This window comes from Rhinatrema bivittatum, chromosome 7 (genome assembly GCF_901001135.1).
Source record: "Rhinatrema bivittatum chromosome 7, aRhiBiv1.1, whole genome shotgun sequence".
Classification (NCBI taxonomy): domain Eukaryota; kingdom Metazoa; phylum Chordata; class Amphibia; order Gymnophiona; family Rhinatrematidae; genus Rhinatrema; species Rhinatrema bivittatum.
The window spans coordinates 190,258,019-190,279,045 of record NC_042621.1 but is presented as its reverse complement, the minus strand read 5'-3'; the positions used below and the strand labels follow the sequence as shown (position 1 = coordinate 190,279,045).

The window sequence follows — 21,027 nt, the reverse complement described above, 5'->3', positions numbered from 1 at the left end:
AGGTGCACTTTATTGCATCGGCCCTTATATGATTGACTATGGCGCTGATGCAAGAAATGAGTGCGAAAAATAGCTCAGTGTTGAGTGCCCACTTTCCTAACATGCGCCCAGCTACATTTCCAGGGTGTGTGTCAATATTTAAATGAGAGGTTGCGCTGCCAAGAAGGCACTAGGGAGAAATGTGCACCCCTACTGCTTCCTTGGCAGCGGGTGCCCAGGAGAGGTGGCTGTCAGTGGATTAAGAAAACAGATGCTCAATTTTACCAGTGTCCGTTTTTCTAACCTGTGCACAGCCACAGGTTAGGAAAATGGACACTCCTAATCTGACCGCCAGCACTTTTTTTTTTTTTTTTTTTAAACCTTTTGATTCGTCTGACTTAACATTGCCACAATGTTAAGGTGGGGGATTTTCTACTTTTCTGTACATTTCTTGGGCTGCTCAGAACGCCTGCTCTATTCATTTCTGAGCCTAAAAATGTGCGGGTCGAGTGCGTCCAATCACGGGTTAAACAGTGCATTCCCATGTGCGCACTGTTTTGCAGCAGCCGCCGCTTTGTCATAAGCCATGCTAAAATTTCCTTCTACCAAACCCTCGTCACGTTCCCTTAAATGACCTCTGCGTCGCCAGAGGTCGGCCGCATCCCACGGTCCAAATCTCCACCTCGTTCTCGCTTATTGGCTGCCAAAGGGTCAACCCTGCCCCCTTTCTCCTGACGCTATGACGCTGGAGTCGAGCGCGTGCATTGGTGGAGGGGACGCTCGCGGCAGGCTACGTGCAGGTCCTTGTGGGTGGGCCCCCACAGCATGAACTGATGGCTGCAGCTTTTGTCACGCGTGTTCGGAAGCCTCCCGGCCGGGAATCAGCCGCGTTCTCAGCACGGGCCGCAGCCTCTGGCTGACTGGGACACTGATGGCCACTGAAGCGGCTCTGCCGGGCCGTGGCACGCGGTCTGGACTCCCGGCCCGCAGAGACTTCTACTGGCTGCGTTCATTCGCCGCCGGAGGTGAGGAAGGGATGCGGAGGGTAAAGGCCTTTCTGCACCAGGGGCAGCCCGGCGGAGACGTTTGAAGGGCTCCAGTGTGGGTTTTATTGGGAGTGGGACTGGGGCACAGCAGCTCCAGCATAGACCTAGACCGTATTCAAGTCGCTCTCTTTTTCTTTGCTTCCGAGATTCTGTTAAAAACATTTGACTCGGTTTGGCTTTCCTAGTGTCTATTTCTATTTGGAAGGGGTTCAGGAATAGGTTTGGATTATAAATGTGTGGAAAGACTAGATTTAAAGCAGTTGTGTTAATTAGCTGCTATCAATTGCACATTTTCTGGGCTTTATTGCTTCCCCCCTCGCCCCCGTGTTACAATCCTAAACTGTTTTTATTAGATATTTATTTCAGGAGGAGAATTAAAGGATGTACAACTTGGGTTATGGTCAAACTTCGTGACTTGAAAATGCACGACAGGCCTGTGCATTAACCGCCTTACGTTGACATTTAACACACAGGTTACTTTTTTTTTTAACACCTGATGCAGAAGCTAATGCACCGGGAATTAATGTGTATATACACCAAGGGTCTGATGCAAAAACAATGTGCTGAAAGAAGGCGCTGAGTGTTCAGCACCCGCTTGCCTAAGCGTCTCCAAGCACCTCTCCTGGGGGTGCCATGCAGTATTAAGATTAGGGGCTGTGCTGTCAAGGAGGCACTAGGGTCGACTGCATGCCCCCTAGCGCCTCCTTGACATCGGGTGCCCGGGAGAAGTCTGCTGTCTGCAGGTTAAGAAAAAAGGTGCTGAATTTATCAGCCTTTGTTTTCCTAATTGGTACTCAGCATGGGTTTGGGAAACTGACGCTGGTTAACTGAGTGTCTGTTTCTCTAACCTGACTGCTGGAACTTTTGTTTAGATTTTTTTTTAATCTTTAGTTCGGATGACTTAATATCACCACTATATCATGCAAAAATGTGCATATTGGAAGCCTTATTTTTTTTTTTTTTTTTGCATTTGGGGTAACTAATCAACATGCATTTGTATGTGATGAACAGTATTAATTTCGCAGCATGTTCTGGAGGTGCTAATCCCCTTTAGCATAAGGTGCTGTGGACATGCCTACACAACCAGCGTCCAACTGCGGGTTAAACAGTGCACTCGGCTGAGTGCACCGTATTGTATTGGCCTCCCAAGTTAAGATGTGCATTTAGCACACCTTGAACACAGGTTTTAACTCTGGGGAGGGGCTGAACGAGAGAGAGATTATAGGAGCATTTTTTTTTTTTTGTGCCCCTAACATCTTGCTGTCTGGCCATGGTTAGGCTTAAAAAAAATAAACACACTTCCAGTGGATGCTGCTTCTCCTCACATGTAGAGGGAGCCATGGTGGTCCAGTGTTAGAAACTTTATGCCTTCTCTGAGTAGAAGTTTCTAGTTTTAAACAGGCCGATACTATATCGTGTGCTGAGCTTGGCGTACAGGTTAACAAGCTCTTGGACATGCAATGCTAACACCCAATGAAATCGGGGATTAGCGCATCCAAAACATGTGGCCAAACCAGCATGTAGCTAATAGCGCTCATCACATGTAAATGCATGTAGATGAGGCTATTACCCACCCACCCCAATGCAAAAAAAATCACTGTACACGTTTTAATAAGGAAAACTTAACGCCAGCCCTAGTGCTGGTAAAGTCTTTGAGGTCCAAGCTGTCTTAAAAAAAAAAAAAGCCACAAAAAAGCTAAAAATATTGTTTTTTCTGTTGTTCCTCCTAGTTAATATCCATATTCCTAATCCGCTCACAGCCACAGGTTAGGAAAACAGGCGCTTAATTACTGGGAAACCAATGCCCAGTAATTAAGTGCCTGTTTTCCTAACTCGTGGCTGTGAGCGGGTTAGAAAAATGGATGCTCGTTAATTAAGGGCAGACAGTTTGTCCCTAGCATGTCCTTTTTAGCGCAACCCCTCATTTAAATAATACGCTGGGCATGTGTTGGGAGAGCAGGCGCTCAATCATGAGTGCCTGTTTTACATGAGCCGATATTGCACTGGCCTGTCTGTGTGGTCAGCCATTACCTCTCTGCATTGGGAGGGAATGTTTAATGCCCTCGTGCATGGAATTTCCATGCGAGTGTGCTGAGCTGAGTGCTTTTTTTTTTTTTTTTTTAAAGGTAAAACTATTTCCTGCATTGGGTGTAATGTTTACCTGAATAATACATGCATTCAGCTGAAAGCACTTTTGCATGTGCCTGTTATACCACCTCATGCTATGAGGTCTCAGATAATGCCTCATTCGTAGACAAAATACATTTAATATATTAGCCAAAGGTCCTTCCCAGAGTTTGTATGGTTTGCTAGAAAAATGGTAGCCCTTGCAGAGATAAAATGGTGGCTTTTGTAGATAACCTGAAATCTACTAATTTTTAGTGTGCCTTCAGACCTGATCAAGTCTGCTACAGAAAAGTCACCACTGCCTAATTCTCAAAGCTGAATTGGTAGCTGCGCTGTGCTCTCAGCACCTTGCAGGAACAGGTTACCAGCAGTACTTAAACATGTAGGAGTTTTTTGAGAATATATGTAAATCATGCATGCCTCTTCCTAGCCACAGCGTGAGCGTTTTAATTAAGACAACATGCATGGCTAGCTGGGCCCTGCTTTGTGATGCACACAAGAACATGCCACACTGGGTCAGACCAAGGGTCCATCAAGCCCAGCATCCTGTTTCCAACAGTGGCCAATCCAGGCTATAAGAACTTGGCAAGTACCCAAAAACTAAGTCTATTCCATGTTAGCCAGTATTTTCCAAGTCAACTTAATTAATAGCAGATAATGGACTTCTCCTCCAATCCTTTTTTAAACACAGCTGCACTAACCACATCCTCTGGCAAAAAATTCCAGAGTTTAATTGTGCGTTGAGTAAAAAAGAACTTTCTCAGATTAGTTTTAAATGTGCCACATGCTAACTTCATGGAGTTGCCCCCTAGTCTTTCTATTATCTGAAAGAGTAACTAACTGATTCACATTAACCCGTTCTAGACCTCTCATGATTTTAAACACCTCTATCATATCCCCCCCTCAGCCATCTCTTCTCCAAGCTGAAAAGTCCTAACCTCTTTAGTCTTTCCTCATAGGGGAGCTGTTCCATTCCCCTTATCATTTTGGTAGCCCTTCTCTGTACCTTCTCCATTGCAATTATATCTTTTTTGAGATGCGGCGACCAGAATTGTACACAATATTCAAGGTGCGGTCTCACCATGGAGCGATAGAGGCATTATGACATTTTCCGTTTTTTATTCACCATTCCCTTTCTAATAATTCCCAACATTCTGTTTGCTTTTTTGACTGCCACAGCACACTGAACACACCATAGGACATCCTCTTGTCCCTTGGCTGAGGAAGACAAGCAGAATGTACACTAAGCACTAGTTTTGAGTGTTAGGAGCAGCAGCAGTGGGGAGAAGCTTTGGCAGCAGCAGGCGGCAACTGAACTGGCTTCCTGCCTCACATTGACTTCTGGTTCTCCCTTCTTCTGCGAGAGGGAATTGGTGCATTGTGATGAGTTAATGTGTCTGTCCCTTCTCTCCTTTTGTTTTAAAGTTTGGAAAAGAGCGGTGGGGCTTTGAGTGCTTCCCTAGCTCTTCTTTTGGCCATACGAGTCCTCTCAATTTTCTCATTGTTGATCTGTGGAGGTTGGTGTGCCATGCAACATTAACAATATGTAGATGGGCTTGAAAAGGTAAGGAAACACTACTTTACAAGTAAAAAAAAAAAAAAAAAAAAGAATGCCTTAAGTGCAAGTTGTCGATGTGCAAAAACAGTCCAATTGAATCACATCAAACTTAGTGGGGGCCTCAAGCTGATATCCAGGTCCTTGGGTGGAAAATGGCAAGCTCGTCCATGCAGGGGTAACCATCCTGTGAGCAAATTTAGCTAGTAGGCCCTAAGGGGCAGATGCAGTATCACGAGCATAAAAATGTGTGTCCAAACCGGACTACCATTTTTTTTTCAATGCGTGCACATCTACCTCTCCTGGGTGCACATTCTAATGAGCTGCCACGCTAAAAAGGAGGCGCTAGGGATAAGTTGTGCATCCCTAGCACTCAAAAGCAGCGGGCACCCAGGAGAGGCGTGGGTTAGGAAAACAGACGCTCAGTACAAATGACTGTTTTATCCTGTTGCAGATAGTTTACCAGCACAGTATACACACACAATATACATGTCTTGGAGTATGCATATTGTGCCCCCTCCCCCCCCCAAATTTTTGTTTTCATCAAGCCTTTCATGTTTTGATAATTTTTAGTCATTGCCATGATACTAAGTAGGAGGAACCACAGAAAAGTAGTATTTTTTTTTTTTTAGTTGAGCCCTTGACACGTGGCAAGGCTTTACACCAGCTCTGGGGCTAACGTTAAATTTGCTGTGATGAAAAAAGTGCGTGTTGGGCGCATGGCAATTTTTTTGTGTCGGTAGTTAATTATTTTAATAAGAACATTTATATTCCATCAATTCACAGATCTTTGGATTACATAAAAACGTACACAATTTAAGATACAAATCCCATAGAGATGACACATAACAAAACAATAGCTAATAGCCTCTTCTACATGGCATTTACATGTGAGGAGCGCTGTTAGCTATGCATTTGGACGTGCTAATCCTCTTATTACATTGGGTGTTAACCCACTGTTGGACATGCTAGACCTAACCTGTGTGCTAGGCTGAGCGCACTTCATTGTATCGGCTTGTAAGTGGGTGATATAGATGTGTCAGCGATGCATGGGAGAGCAACCCCGATGAGGGTGCTGTGGCAAGGGAGAAAAGAGACTGCAGCTGCTATGCCTGATGCCAGGCACTGAAGACTCGCCTGTGCTTCCTGGGAGCGTTTGGAAGCCTGTGGGAGCTTGGGACACTAGAAAGGGATATGAGCTGGGAGTGAGGAGCAGGGTATGACAGTGCTGGTGTTCAGGACAGAGTGCCATGAGTAAATACCACTGTGGATTCCCTCTATACTATTCCTGGGAGTACAGTCTTTTCATTTTGTTAATCTTGCTTTGAGGATTTTAAGCAAAAAAAACAAAACACTAGTTGGTGACTTTGATATTCATTTACTACATACTTAATAGCATGCTGACTCTGGGAAGGGAGGAGGTTCTGTTTCCCTGGAGTTTCCACCCTGTCCTATTTCCTGTTTTTCTTAAATGTTTTCTAGGCTAAGATGAATTTTTAACAGCTTTACCTAATTAGATAAATTAGTCTCTTCCCTTTCTTCAATTAAACCACACCTATTCATCCAGCTCATATTTTAAACGTGTTCTCATTTTCCCCACACTTAATTTCTCTTCTGTCTTGACTAGATTGTAAGCTCTGTGGGGAAGGGACTCTTATGTATTGTACAGCCCTGTGCACATCTTGTAATGTTGTATAAAAATGTTACTTTTGTTTCTCTGTCATTCTATTAAAAATAATCACAATCTTTGATGGTTTTGTTCTTTGTGCTTTCCAGGAGAATTTGCAGTCTGACATTTCCTCTGCCAGAGCAGTCCTTGAATCTGTAGCATAGCTCTCTGTAAGAGGCACATGTACTAATGTGTGAAAAATTGTGCCTACTGTTTGAAATTGTGTTCGGTCTTTCTACAGGGACTTAATGCAAATATTCACCATTTTAAAAAAACATTTGCATGCAAAATCTTGTAACGAGATTTCACAAAAAATACTCAGAGGTGTAGTTTTCTTGTGCAAAACTTGACATGTGCACATTGTTCTAACTACACACTAAGTTAATGAGCTGCTTTGCGTGAATTTGCATGGCAGCAGCTCGTTAACTTTATTTGAATACAGTTTTGCACGTGGGAAATGTATGCAAAATTGTATTAATTGTAAATTAAATTTGTATATAGCACACTCCAAAACTTACAGCAGTTTACAGGATAAAAATGTACATAACACAACACAGTATTGACAGCAGATAAAGACCAAATGGCCCATCTAGTCTGCCCATCAATTTGCTTATAGTAGTGACTGCCGCTCTGTGTAGGTTACCTTTCTGTGTAGGTGTGGCAGTGCCTGTCCACCTTTGTTTATAGCATCCAAACAGGAACAGCTACATAAAATACATCATAATGTGATCTGAGCACATTGCTAACATGGAAAACTTTGCAAATGGTACTTTGTATGCTAAAATGCCAAATAATGTACACTGGTATGTTAGCATGCAAAGATTTCTGCATTTTAGTACATTGGCTTCTGTATTACATCTGCTACGTAGATATAGCCATGCTATGCAAACAGCTGTAGTCTGGAAATTTTCAGATTCCTGATGTAGTTTGCAAGGATAGATTCCAAGATAATTTGTGCATTTTTCTCGAACTGTTTTTCATCAAAATTGAAGTCAAATGTATAAATTCTCTAGTTACCCCCAATCTACAACACAAACTAAACAACACAAACTAAACAAAAACGCGGCGAATTTAAAAAAAAACAAAAAACAAAAAAAGCAGCCGCATTTGGAAGGGCACAGCTAAGCCCTCCCCGGAAGCCCCGACGCCTCCCCAGAGCCCTTTAAAGGGCCGAAAACGACTGCAGGCGACCCTTTCTCGCCGGCGCCGCCGCCCTGCACTGCCCCCTCGATCCGGGTCGGCCCTCCCCGCGCGATCGGCGTAGGCCCATCGGGGCCAGGGGAGGTGGACCAGGGACAAGCCTCTCGCGAGGCCACGAGGTGAGCGAACAATAGTCCCGCCCACCGATACAGCTCCTCCAATAGGAGCCAGCCCGTGAAGGGTTTTAAATCAATATCCAGCCAAGCGCCGCGCGCCGAACGCCGCGCGCCGAAGGAGCGCGACAAAGGGGCTTGCCCCTTTGTGTGCCCCTTAGTGTAGCCCCTTGGAGTGCCCCAGGGCCTATTCCTATAGCAGTCAGCCTCTATTTCTCCTAGGCAAAAGACTAATACCTCTAACACGCCTTAGAGCAGCAACACCTGTGCCTGCATTGTGAGGCCCCTAAACCAAATCTATCCAAAGAATTCCAGTAACTCTTTCTTACTCCGACTCATCTCGGTGAGCCATGGCAGCGCTCATTTAGTAAGCAGCCATCCAGATCTCACCCAGCGCCCAGTCTGCACTTTCTCGCCAGCGCTCACTCAACAAGCAACCAGCGCTCACTCAACAAGCAACCATCCAGCGCTCACTCAACAAGCAACCATCCAGCGCTCACTCAACAAGCAACCAGCGCTCACTCAACAAGCAACCATCCAGCGCTCACTCAACAAGCAACCATCCAGCGCTCACTCAACAAGCAACCATCCAGCGCTCACTCAACAAGCAACCATCCAGCGCTCACTCAACAAGCAACCAGCGCTCACTCAACAAGCAACCAGCGCTCACTCAACAAGCAACCAGCGCTCACTCAACAAGCAACCAGCGCTCACTCAACAAGCAACCATCCAGCGCTCACTCAACAAGCAACCAGCGCTCACTCAACAAGCAACCATCCAGCGCTCACTCAACAAGCAACCAGCGCTCACTCAACAAGCAACCAGCGCTCACTCAACAAGCAACCAGCGCTCACTCAACAAGCAACCAGCGCTCACTCAACAAGCAACCAGCGCTCACTCAACAAGCAACCAGCGCTCACTCAACAAGCAACCAGCGCTCACTCAACAAGCAACCAGCGCTCACTCAACAAGCAACCAGCGCTCACTCAACAAGCAACCAGCGCTCACTCAACAAGCAACCATCCAGCGCTCACTCAACAAGCAACCATCCAGCGCTCACTCAACAAGCAACCAGCGCTCATTCAACAAGCAACCATCCAGCGCTCAGTTACAAAACCTATCATGGCGATCTCATCCATCCCCATCATCCACAACCTCAAGAGACCAGCAGCAAAAAAACAAGCCTTACCACACTCTTTACAAAAAAGACTCATCCCTATTGTCATCTCACCTTTAAACCAACTACTGGGACTGTCACTTTTCACCTTATCACTGCTGAACGCACAGTCTTTGACTAAGAAAACTCACCTGCTTCATGACTATCTGCTGGAAACAAACACAGACATATTTGCAATCACTGAAACCTGGTTAAAACCAGAAGACATTGCTACAATCAACCAACTCCCTACTCACTCGTACAACATATTCTCAATCCCCAGACTCAAAAAACGAGGAGGAGGTCTTCTTCTGGCAGCAAAAAAAACACTAGGAATGTCACTACAAACTTCAATATCTTCACATTCTCTAGAATTTGCCGTATTTAAATCCTCTCACCTTCAAATCGGGCTTACATACGCCACCCCAGGATACCTCGAAACCGATCCATCACCTTTGGTTGAAAATATAGTAAAACACATCAACTCCGACACACCAGCGATACTATTGGGGGACTTCAACCTCCATGTGGATGTATCCCCCCATTCTCACAGCTGTGAAACTCTCCTAAGCACACTAAACTGCATGGGTTTCAAACAAATAATTAAGGAACCCACCCACAAAGCTGGTCATACGTTGGACCTCATTTTCATTAACCAGGAACTTACCCTTTCTTCTCACCCCACATGCCTTCCAGTTCCCTGGTCAGACCATAAGCTGATCAACACAACACTAAAGATAAACCTACCTACACTCCCAGATAAGCAGAATAACACAATCCAATTCAAGAAAATGTGCAGCCAGGAAATTCTCAGCAACAGCCTATCGGATGAACTTAACCAACTGGACCTCACTAACGCGGACTCAGCCATTGTGTCCTGGAACAACATTACCAAAAAAGTGGCCGATACTACATGCCCAACTATTACCAAAGCTCCTCAAGCAAACAAGGACAACAGAAAACCTTGGTACACACCAAAACTAAAATCCTTAAAACAGGATCTCAGAAAAAAAGAACAACACTGGCGTAAAAACCCAACATACACCAACATCACAGCATTCAAAACCATGATGCACCATTACAGAATATCCATCCTCCAAGCAAAAAAAGACTTTTACTCACAAAAAATCCACCACTTCATTTTCGACCCTAGAGCGCTTTTTTCTTTGGTCTCATCCCTCACTAAACCCCTACCAACATCCATACCAGATGATAAAGCAGCAAGCAAAGCAGAAGAACTGGCAACATACTTCAAAAACAAGATACCAAATCTACTAACTCAGTCAATTAATAATAACAATAATAATTACACTACGCCAGTAATACCTGGAGCGGCAGTCTCATCACAAAAGGCTAGCCTTAAGGAGTTCGAACCGACCTCATCCTTAGAGATCGAAAATATACTAAAAAAGCTCAAACCCTCTTCTCACCCTCAGGATACCATACCCACCAATCTCCTCATCTCTTGTGCTAAAATCATATCCAAACCCATCGCACAAATCATAAATTGCTCCTTCTCTCAAGGGATTGTACCTGACCCACTAAAAATGGCAATCATAAAACCACTCTTAAAAAAACCTAATCTTTCTCCTGAAAACCCAGCCAATTTTCGCCCAATAGCTAATCTACCATTCATCGCAAAAATCTTAGAACGAGTTGCAAACAAACAACTAACAGAATACCTAAACGACCACAAAATTCTTTCCCCATCGCAGTTCGGTTTCCGCCAATCTCGAAGCACTGAAACCCTCCTAATCTCATTAACGGACACAATATTACTTAAACTTGAAAACAAACAACCGTGTCTTCTCATCCTCCTAGATCTAACAGCAGCCTTTGACACGGTCAATCACAACACATTAATAGATCGCCTGGCAGAAATTGGCATCAGAGATGAGGCCCTCAACTGGTTCAAATCGTTCCTACAGAACAGACAGTATAAGGTCAAGATCAACAAGGAAGAATCTCAACCAGTCACCTGCAACTTAGGAGTCCCACAAGGATCATCACTCTCTCCAACCTTATTCAATATTTACCTTCTGCCACTCTGCCAGCTCCTCATCAACCTGAATCTCGTCCACTACTTATATGCAGACGATGTTCAGATACTGATTCCAATTACCGAATCTCTCCAAAAAACTCTGGACTTCTGGAACTCTTGCCAACAAGCCATCAACAACTTACTCACTAACCTCAACTTGATCCTTAATCAAAACAAAACAGAATATCTCCTCATTTCCCAAAACGGAACCTACACACTTCCAAGTACCATCTTGTCAACTCAATTAACAATAACCCCACAAGTCAGAAATCTAGGAGTTATATTGGATAACCAAATGAATTACAGATCACTCATAAATAACATTGTAAAGGATGGATTCTTCAAATTACAAGTCTTAAAAAGACTGAGACCACTCCTACATTTCAAAGACTTCCGATTAGTTCTACAAGCAATCATTCTCACGAAAATAGATTACTGCAACTCTCTTCTACTGGGTCTCCCTGCCAACGCCATAAAACCGCTACAGATGCTGCAGAACGCTGCAGCGAGGATCCTAACCAAGTCCAACAAAAGAGACCACATCTCACCCATCTTAAAAAGCCTACACTGGCTTCCCGTCAAATTCAGAATACTATTCAAAGTGCTCTCAGTAACCCACAAGGCAATACACAACCTGGCACCACTCGAGCTCACATTCCCTCTCCAACTCCACACATCCTCCAGACCAGTGAGACAAGCCTACAAAAACAACCTTCAAATTCCACCGATGAAGTCAGCATTAAGTAAAAGAGCTTTCTCCACAGCTGGGCCTAAACTCTGGAACTCTCTCCCATCAGAGCTCAGATCACTGCAATGCTCCACTACATTTAAAAAAAGGCTCAAGACTTGGTTATTCAACCAAGCTTTCCCATAACATCAACCTGCGAAATATCCCTGCCAATATCCCCTCAGTGGTAACACGCTAGAGAACTATATAGATCTTCTCTAGAAATCACATGATCTTTGGCAGTCTATTATCTTTGGCAGTCTATCATTAAAACCCAGCCTCTAGCCTATATTAGGCACCGCTCATGTTAATTATGTTATTACCCCCATATATCTTAATCCAAGTTAATTCGACCTGTTCATTGTAAGACATTTACTTGTCATTGTTGTTATTGTTTAAAATGTAAACCGAATTGATCAATAATTTTGTTATTGGAAAGTCGGTATAGAAAAATGCTAAATAAATAAATAAATAAATAAAGTATTTTGCATCAGTTTCATGTCTGAACGCCTTTTTGCCTGCTGATTTGGTACTGTGCACTAACTTGTATATAGTTTCTGTTATAGTTCAATCCCATAGCATATCCCCATAGCATTTACTCATTGATGTTTGTATTTCTTGTAAGGGCTCCTCCCAAATATTATTTATATGTTGCCTAGTTTACTATGTTATCTGTTATTTGTAAGGGCTCCGCCCAATGGTTTTTTGTTCACTGTAAACCGATGCGATGTGCGAACGGTCATCGGTATAAAAGAAACGTTAAATAAATAAATAAATAAATCACCTTTTCGTTATGTGATGAAATAAATGCCAGAGCAGGAACTGCTTGAAGCAGGCAGAAGTCTGCGTTGCAGTACTTTTGTCTTACAATACAAACCTAGCATCACTCGAGGCCGAGCAGCAGTCAGACATGGGTTAAGTAGGCGCTAATCCACCCCCCCTAATGCAATTACTCATTCACTTCAAATGCAAAAGAATAAATGTGCATTTCAGACACACATTTATTGCTCAGCTATTAACGCCTGCCTGGAGCAGGCGTTAATAGCTGAGCATATTGAAAAGTACAGAAAAGCAGAAGACTGCTTTTCTGCACTTCTTTTAAAAGTTTAAAGAAAATAAACACTCAGCTGGCTGCATTAAGAAGACCGAGGCCGATATGCTCGGTGTCTGTGTTCATAACCAGCAGACCGCCGTAACTGCGCCCCCCTCCCCCCCCCCCCCCAATTAATAATATAGCATGGCGTTCCCCTTGCGGGCGCCATGCATACATTAAGAAAGCGGGCGCTGACTTTTCAGTGCCTGCTTTCCTTGCTTTTTTTTTTTTTTTGCATTGGGCCCCTCTGTTTGGTATTCATGACCCCCATCCCCCCTTTTTTTTTTTTTTTTTTTTAATGGCTGCCTACTTGTGCTCTGTGGGTGAACTTGTTCCTATTTCTGTTTGTGATAGAGGGCTTAAGTGCAAGATACATTGAGCTCAATATAGCATTTTGGAAGCTGGAAACAAGAGTAGGCAGTGTCCGGGACACCTAAGCAGTGAGCTATGTTCAAAACAAATGCAAATACGTCTCAGGTGTTCTCCTGAGATGCAGAAACTTTGACTTGACATATAATTGTGTATTTTGGAGTTATATGTATGTATGGATATATCTGTATATATAGATTAATTTTAAGTATTGTCTATTTTTATTCTTTAATGCTGATGGCAGCATATTGCCAAAAAGTAAACACATGAATTTTGGGGAGTGTGGTGCAGGAGTGCTGCAGTGATTTTTAGTTTCCTGCTTGTGCATAAGTCAGTGTTCTGGGAGCTCTTACTTTTGGCATGTTTTTCATGCAATGTGCTAGTCTGAGTTGCATTCCTGTGCTTTGCGAATGGCTGAAATTTCTTTTGTTTCTTCTCCCAAGGAATTGCAGGATGCTGTGCCAAAACAACTATTGCTCCTTTGGATAGGGTAAAGATCTTATTGCAAGCTCATAATCCTCATTATAAACATTTAGGTGAGTTGTACTTTTTTTTTTATTATTTCTTTTAGTAAATAATCCTGTAGTGTTGTGTGTTAGTTTTACTGTGTTCATTATGCTGATGGATTGTTATTATATTTGAGATGTATTTTCATGTATACATTAGTTATTTATTAGACTCCCTTCTTTGTTATATTTTATTGAATTCACAATTTTTTGTTTTAAAATAGTATGTTCACTAAATGAAACTTTTATTACCTTGTATGGCAGGATGCTACTATCCTATGCCATTTTTTTGCCATCCAAGATAATTAATGCAATAATTGTGAGTTGTACTATTGGAGCATTTTGATAGTTTGCATTTTTTCCCCCTGTCCCAGGAGTTTCCTTCTGTTCCCTTAGCCTTCTGCCTCAACTGGAATCTGGGTTGGGATCTGGTGCCATGAGCCTTCATTTGCAGCTACATCCTTCTCACTTAACTTTCTTCCAGTCTAGCGATGTGAAGGCTGGGAAAAATTTGTGAAAATTCCCCCCCCCCCCATCTTTTTTTTTTTTTTTCCTTTTGAGGCCAGAAGTGGAAAAATTGGAAACTTCTTTTGAAATACTTTTGCTTAGAATCATGCATAAAATGCTTTTTAAGACCTAGTTTTAAAGTGTCACTACCTACCCATTATGCATTCTGGATATTTCCAAATAACTATGAAATATGAAAAGGTAAAACAATGAAAAATATTAGATTACTATGCCAATCCTGAGCAAAATATGGTGGTTGCCATGTTAGTCTATTTGCATCTGCAGAAATAAGTGATACTTTAATTTTGACCTATAAAAAAAAATAGGTCTATCTCATAACACTGGACATGTTTGCTATCTTTCCTATACTTATGAAATCCTCCTGCATAAAGGCCTTTGGTTGTATTCATTTGTCAGTTTGTCTGGCATGCATATTTTGCATAGTTTTACATATAGGCTGACTGTGGTATAGCAGACTGGTGATGCAATGGGGCTGGGAAGAGCACACATCAGACAGCTGTGCTGCTAGCAAGGAGCCATATGCTCCTCTCTGGAGGAAGAGTGTACTGCCCTAAGTGGCATGGCTGTAGTGAAGCACAATGGAGCCAATAGGTGTCAGCGGCATGGCTGCTGGAGAACAGAGGCCCTGATTACAAGACATACTGTCAGTGGAGTAGAACGCTGTGCTGGGGGAACAGACTGGCCGCTTGATGTGGCTGGCAAAGAACATAGATCCTAGCAGCTGGAGAGACTGCTGTGTCGGGGAAAAGGTGTGATGCTGCTGGTAGGGGAGCCTGAACTCTGGGCTGGGGGAACAGAGCACTGACCGCAACTGTAGGAAGCTTGTGTTGCTAGGGAGCCCAGCACCCAACTATTTAAAATGTGCCCCAGATGCTACTGAATAAGGTTGTGGCTGCCAGCAACATGGAGGATGTAACTAAAACAGGGAGGGATAAAGGTGAAGGATGGACTGGAGTTTGGATGGATGAGGTGACTGAAAGATTCAGGTTCCACCCATCCACTGCATCTGTCATTTAATGATAGACCACTATTTTAAAAAGTGTAAATCTTATGAGCTAACAGCCTTACATATTTAATTTTATGTTCTGGAAACAGTAAAGTAAGTTTTATTATGCAAAAATAAGAATTGTGTGGGTTCCAAAATGTCTGTTTTTCTGGAGGGGGGGGGGGGGGGGGGGAACCCAGGAAAAACATTTTTTTCCCAGTTCAGAATTTTCAAAAATTTTACATATCTCATTCAGTGACAGTCCTTGGTCAGAGGACCAAGGGTCCATCAAGCCCAGTATCCTGTTTACAACACTGGCTAGCCAAGTGACAAGTCCCTGGCAAGTACCCAAACATTAAATAGATCCCAAACTGCTAGTCCTTATTGATTAATAGCAGTTTATGGACTTCTGCTCTAGGAACTTATCCAAATCTTTTTTAAACCCAGCTACACTAACTGTAGCAACCACATCCTCTGGCAATGAATTCCAGAGCTTAATTATGTGAGTGACACAAATTTTCTCAGATTTGTTTTAAATGAGCTACTTGCTAACTTCATGGAATGCCCTCTAGTTCTTGTATTATCTGAAAAAATAACCAATTCCCAATTACTCATTCAAGTCCTTTCATGATTTTGTAAACCTCTATCATATTCCCCCCCCGCCCCCAGCCATATCCAAGCTGAACAGCCCTAACCTCTTTAGCCTTTCCTCATAGGGGAGCCATTCCATCCCCTTTATCATTTTGATCACCCTTCTCTGTACTTTCTCTAGTGCAACTAATATCTTTTTTGAGATGCGGCACCAGAACTGCACATAATATTCCAGGTGCAGTCTAGCCATGGAGTGATACAGCGGCATTATGACATTCGCCATTCCCTTCCTAATGCCTAACATCGTTTGCTTTTTTGACTGCCACAGCACACAGAGCTGACTATTTCAATGTATTATCCACTATTTATTTATTTATTTATTTAACATTTCTTTTATACCGATATCCGTTCGCACATCGTATCTGTTCACAGTGAACAAAAAAACCATTGGGCAGTGCCCGTACATATAACAGATAACATAATATAATATGATGAACTAGGCAACATATAAATAATTTATGGGAAGGAGCCCTTACATATAACAGGCATCAATGGGTAGATGCTATGGAATATAACTAAAACTATATACATGATAGTGCAAAGTACAAAATCAGCAGACAAAGGCGTTCATACCAAGATATCAGTATAACATTCATAGGGGGGTTTTATGTAATAGGGGGTGAGATGGAGTAGGCTTGCTGAAAGAGCCAGGTTTTAAGTTTCTTTTTGAAAGTGGGGGTATAGGTCTCTATACGGATATCATGGGGCAGTGAGTTCCATATGGTGGGGCCGGCAAGAGAAAAGGCTCTGTTAATAGTGGAGGAGAGTTTAAAAGATTTAATAGATTGGGCATGGAGTGTTCCTTGGAGGGCTGGGCGTGTAGGTCTCTTGGAGGTGCGAGGTAAGAGGGGGGGGGGGGGTTAAGCCAGTTGAGGTTGGAATTTACTAGACTCTTATGTATGATCGAGAGTGTTTTATAAAGAATTCGTGACTGTATAGGGAGCCAGTGTAGTTCAATAAGTGTGGGGGTGATGTGATCTCTTTTCTTTGTGTTTGACAATATCCGAGCGGCGGCATTTTGTAGGAGTTGAAGTGGCTTAGTGTGTGTTGCAGGAATGCCAAGTAAGAGCGCATTACAATAGTCAATCTTCGATAAAATAATAGCTTGGAGGACTATACGGAAATCATTGAAGTGTAGTAGGGGTCTGAGTTTCTTTATTGTTTGGAGTTTAAAATAGCAGTCTTTTATGTTGGATTTGATGAATGGTTTAAATGAGAGGTGATTCTCAATAACTCCTAAGTTGCGAGTGTGTGATGGGAAGTTGGTAGCTGAGTAAGCAGGAGGGATGTCTGGGATCGGTTGCCTATTAGATATGATTAATAGCTCAGTCTTGTTGGAATTAAGAGCTAGGTGCATGTCCTTTAGGAGTTGGTTGATGGAGGAAAGACAGGATTCCCAGCTGCGTAAAGCAGTTTGGATGGTATCAGAGAAAGGGAAGATGATTTGCACATCGTCAGCATAAATAAAATGCTTGATGTGCAGGTTAGTGAGAAGCGTGGTAAGGGGAAGCATGTATATATTAAATAGCGTGGATGAGAGTGAGGAACCTTGGGGTACACCTTGGGGAAGACTGATGGGATCAGATTCATTGTTGTCCATTGTGACAGTGACATTGTGACACTATGATGCCTAGATCTCTTTGCTTGGTGGTAACTCCTAATGTGGAACCTAACATCGTGTAAACACAGCAAGGGTTGTTTTCCCTATATGCATTGTCTCTGTTTTGCTCTGATAGATCAAAGTAAAAAATGTTAAGGATTTCCCTTAAAGGTTATTCTCTTTCCTTAGAAAACCATGTCTCATAAGTTTAACATATCAGCACTCCTCAGAGATGATGCATTTATTGAGCTTAGTTAATTATTTTGAGATCAGAGCCATTTCAATAATTCAGTCAGATATATTTTTAATAAAGAGTGATTTTTATTTTACATGAGGAAAGTATTTAATTGATCAAGCTGTGTCCTAGATACCCATATAAAAGATAGTGTCATAGTTAAGTTGGCTAGGATCTCGGGCATATCATACTCTGGATAGTATAGCAACCATGAGCTCTTACATCTCATTGTGTATATATATATTTTTTTACTTGACAATTCATGGACTCTTCCAAAGATTTAAGTACTGATTTAATTTCAACATAGGTCAAGTCATATTATCTCAGACATATGGCCTCATGTATTTTTCTTACACTGAATTTTGGAAATTATGTGATTTTAGTATGTCAGGTTACATAGCCAGGAGAATTTAGTTATAAAAATTAATTGACCTCTGATATAGTGTGCATCACATTCTTAGTCAAGCTAACTGGGTGCTTTGTTTTGCTCTACTATTCAACAAATTATATAATTAGAATTAGAAGCATTTATCTATTTTATTAGTAGAAGAGCACCTGGTTTACATATTTCTTGCTTCAGTGCATAAGCAAAGAAATGTCATAAGCATTTATTTAAACTCCTAATGCATAGATGTGTAAATACTGTTTTCAGTAGAATTTGTCTAACAGATTTTAAAAGGTGAAACCTCCCTTTTTTTTTTTTTTTTTTTTATCTGGATTCTGGTGCCAATGATGACCCAAGCTCTGGGAGCTTTGCCAGGCTAGATTACACTAATGTTGAAGTTCTTACTATCTGTTACAGCATTGGCTATCTTCCCAGTCCAACAGCTGTGCCATGTTCCATAGAAGAGAAGAAAAAAGAAAATACAGCACAAGTCATGTTTGGGGTTCAGGGGTTATTGTTTTTCATACTTCTGTTTCTTAGAGATACAGGGGACCTAGACACTGTCACAAGGGGCACATCCCATGTCAGCATCACCTTGCACTTGTCCACATTAAATTTCATCAGCCATTTTGGATGTCCAGTCTTCAAATCTCACAAGGTCCTTCTGCAATTTAACACAATCTGCTTGAGATTTAACTACTCTACATAATTTTGTCATCTGCAAATTTAAGCATGTCATATTCGTGCCCCTTTCCAGATGATTTATAAATATATTAAAAAGCACCAGTCCTAGTACAGATCCCTGAAGCACTTCACTGTTTTACCTTTTTTCACTGGGAAAACAGACCATTAATCCTACTCTGTATCCTGTCTTTTAACCAGTTTGCAGTCCACAAAAGGATATCTCATCCTGTCCCATGACATTTTAGCTTTCTTAAAAGCCTCTCATGCAGGACTTTGTCGAATGCCTTCTGAGAATCCAAATACACCACACCTACCGGTTCACCTATGTCCACATGTTTATCCTTTCATGAAAATGTAGGAGATTTGTGAGTCAAGACTTCCCTTAGGTAAATCCATGCTGGCTGTATCCCATTAAACCATGTCTATCTAAATGTTGTGTGATTTTATTCTTCATAAGTTTCCACGATTTTTCCTGGCACTGAAGTCTGGCTCACTGGTCTATAGTTTCCCCGGATCACCCCTAGAGCTGTCTTTAAATATCGGGGTTATATTGGCCACCTTCCAGTCTTCAGGTACAATGCACAATTTTAATGATAGAATACAAATTCTTACTAATTGGTATGAAATTTCATTTTTTAGTTTCAGAATCCTGGGGTGTATACCATCCGGTCCAGGCAATTTACTATTCTTCAGTTTGTCAATCTGACCTACATCTTCCAGGCTCACCATAATTTGGCTCAGTTCATCTGAATCATCACCCTTAAACTGTCTCTAGACTGGTATCACCCTAACATCCTCTTCAGTAAACACCAAAGCAAAGAATTTGTTTAGTCTTTCAGCAATGGCCTCATCTTTCTAACTGCCCCTTTAACCCCTTGATCTTCACTTGTATATCCTGTAGTGAAGACTATAACTTCTAAGAATTGATTTTAGTAACTTTTATTTGGGATCGGAATCAGAACAAGAACTTCTTTGACTTGTCAAGGTTCAGTAATCCCTTTATTATGTTTTTTTTTAACAATTAAACAATTAGGTATGCAAATATTTTGCAGTTGCTTTAGGTGATGTCAGATGCACTTTTACAGTTTTTAAATTGACAACAGATCAATTATAAAATTGCACAGATTTTTTTAATTTGCAGAGCCTACTAGTATACTAACCCCAAATTACTGAGGACTGAGTTTCTGAACTTTTCAAGCTTATTAGGAGTTAGTCTGTTTTCTTACTACACTGATAGTGTAGTAAGTGTGTGAAGGATTGTGCAGTCTCTCTGGACAAGGAGCTTCTGTCCTGGAAAGGAACACTGTCTCAGCAGCTTTAGACTTGTTAAGCAGAGATGCAGGTTAGTCAGAATATTTGCAGCAAAGATGTAGCTTTTGTGTAGAAATCTGCTCTAATTTGATATAGGGATGTCGTATCAGCGTCTGTCTTCAGGTCTTGGGCAGGAATTTAGGCAGGTTCTGCTTGGATACCACTGGTAGCAATATTGGGCCAAGGATATGTCTGGCTGGCTGGGCCCTGGGATGATGGCAGGCTCTGCTGTCTTGTTCCTGGTATCTACTTACTTTATAGCGAACAAACAGGCAAGAGTACATATTGATGAGGGTCAAAATCAAATTTTGTTTGGAAGATTCTCCTCCTGCTCCCCGCCCCCTCGGTTTTTTTTTCTTTTTTTTTTTTTTTGAGACATTGAGTTCATCTTGGTATGATCTTAATGCATTAAGATAACTCAATTCCAATTGGAAATTACTTATTTGTTTTGAGGCAAATTCAGAGAGAAATAGTTTTGGGGCTTTGTCAAAGTTCATAATCTTGTTTTCTGTAATGTTTATATTTTCCAACTCTTTTAAGGCATGGTGGAAAATTCAGTCCTTGCTGCTGCTCCATCTTAGTTTTTGGTTTAGAGAGAATGTCTCGTGGTCTATATTGTGCCTGCAGTCCTAAATCTAGCCACTAGGTATTGCCATTGCACAATGCCATGACTCTCCTCCAGGAGTTGTGAATGTTGCCTCTGCAACAGCCTTGACAAATGGGAATGGAATCAAAAGCAAGTCCTTTGCTTTGTGGCAAAAAGTGCTCTGGCAGGGCCTTGAACCAGGCTCTGTCTGTCTGGTCAGAAGCTTGTGCCCTCTTTAGAAAACCATAGAATGGCTCAGATAAATACAGGCTTAGACTGATAGCCTGGTTATGTGGTTCTGCCCTTGAGAATCTGGCTTGGGCTTCAGAGACCTTAAGACATGCTGGGATGCCAGGAAGGCCTGGGGGCCAAAGGAGAGTAGGATTACAGAGGTAGACCATGAGTTCTGCAGATGCCTGCTATGTTCTTAGTGCTGAGTATTTCTGCTGTTTTGTGCCTAAATCTGTGTTGTAAGTGTGTG

The 21,027-nt window shown here is 42.1% G+C and overlaps 1 protein-coding gene across 2 annotated transcripts in view; it reads left to right on the top strand.

The window, feature by feature from the left end:
* The first annotated feature begins 729 nt into the window (after positions 1-729).
* Positions 730-21,027, top strand: part of SLC25A16 (solute carrier family 25 member 16) — a 49,565-nt gene continuing 29,267 nt past the window's right edge. For both annotated transcript variants that reach the window (XM_029609676.1, XM_029609675.1), the window contains exons 1-2: positions 730-1,004; positions 13,519-13,611. In XM_029609676.1, coding sequence (XP_029465536.1) covers positions 911-1,004; positions 13,519-13,611 — 187 coding nt within the window. In that variant the 5' untranslated portion in view covers positions 730-910. The remainder of the gene's footprint in view (positions 1,005-13,518; positions 13,612-21,027) is intronic.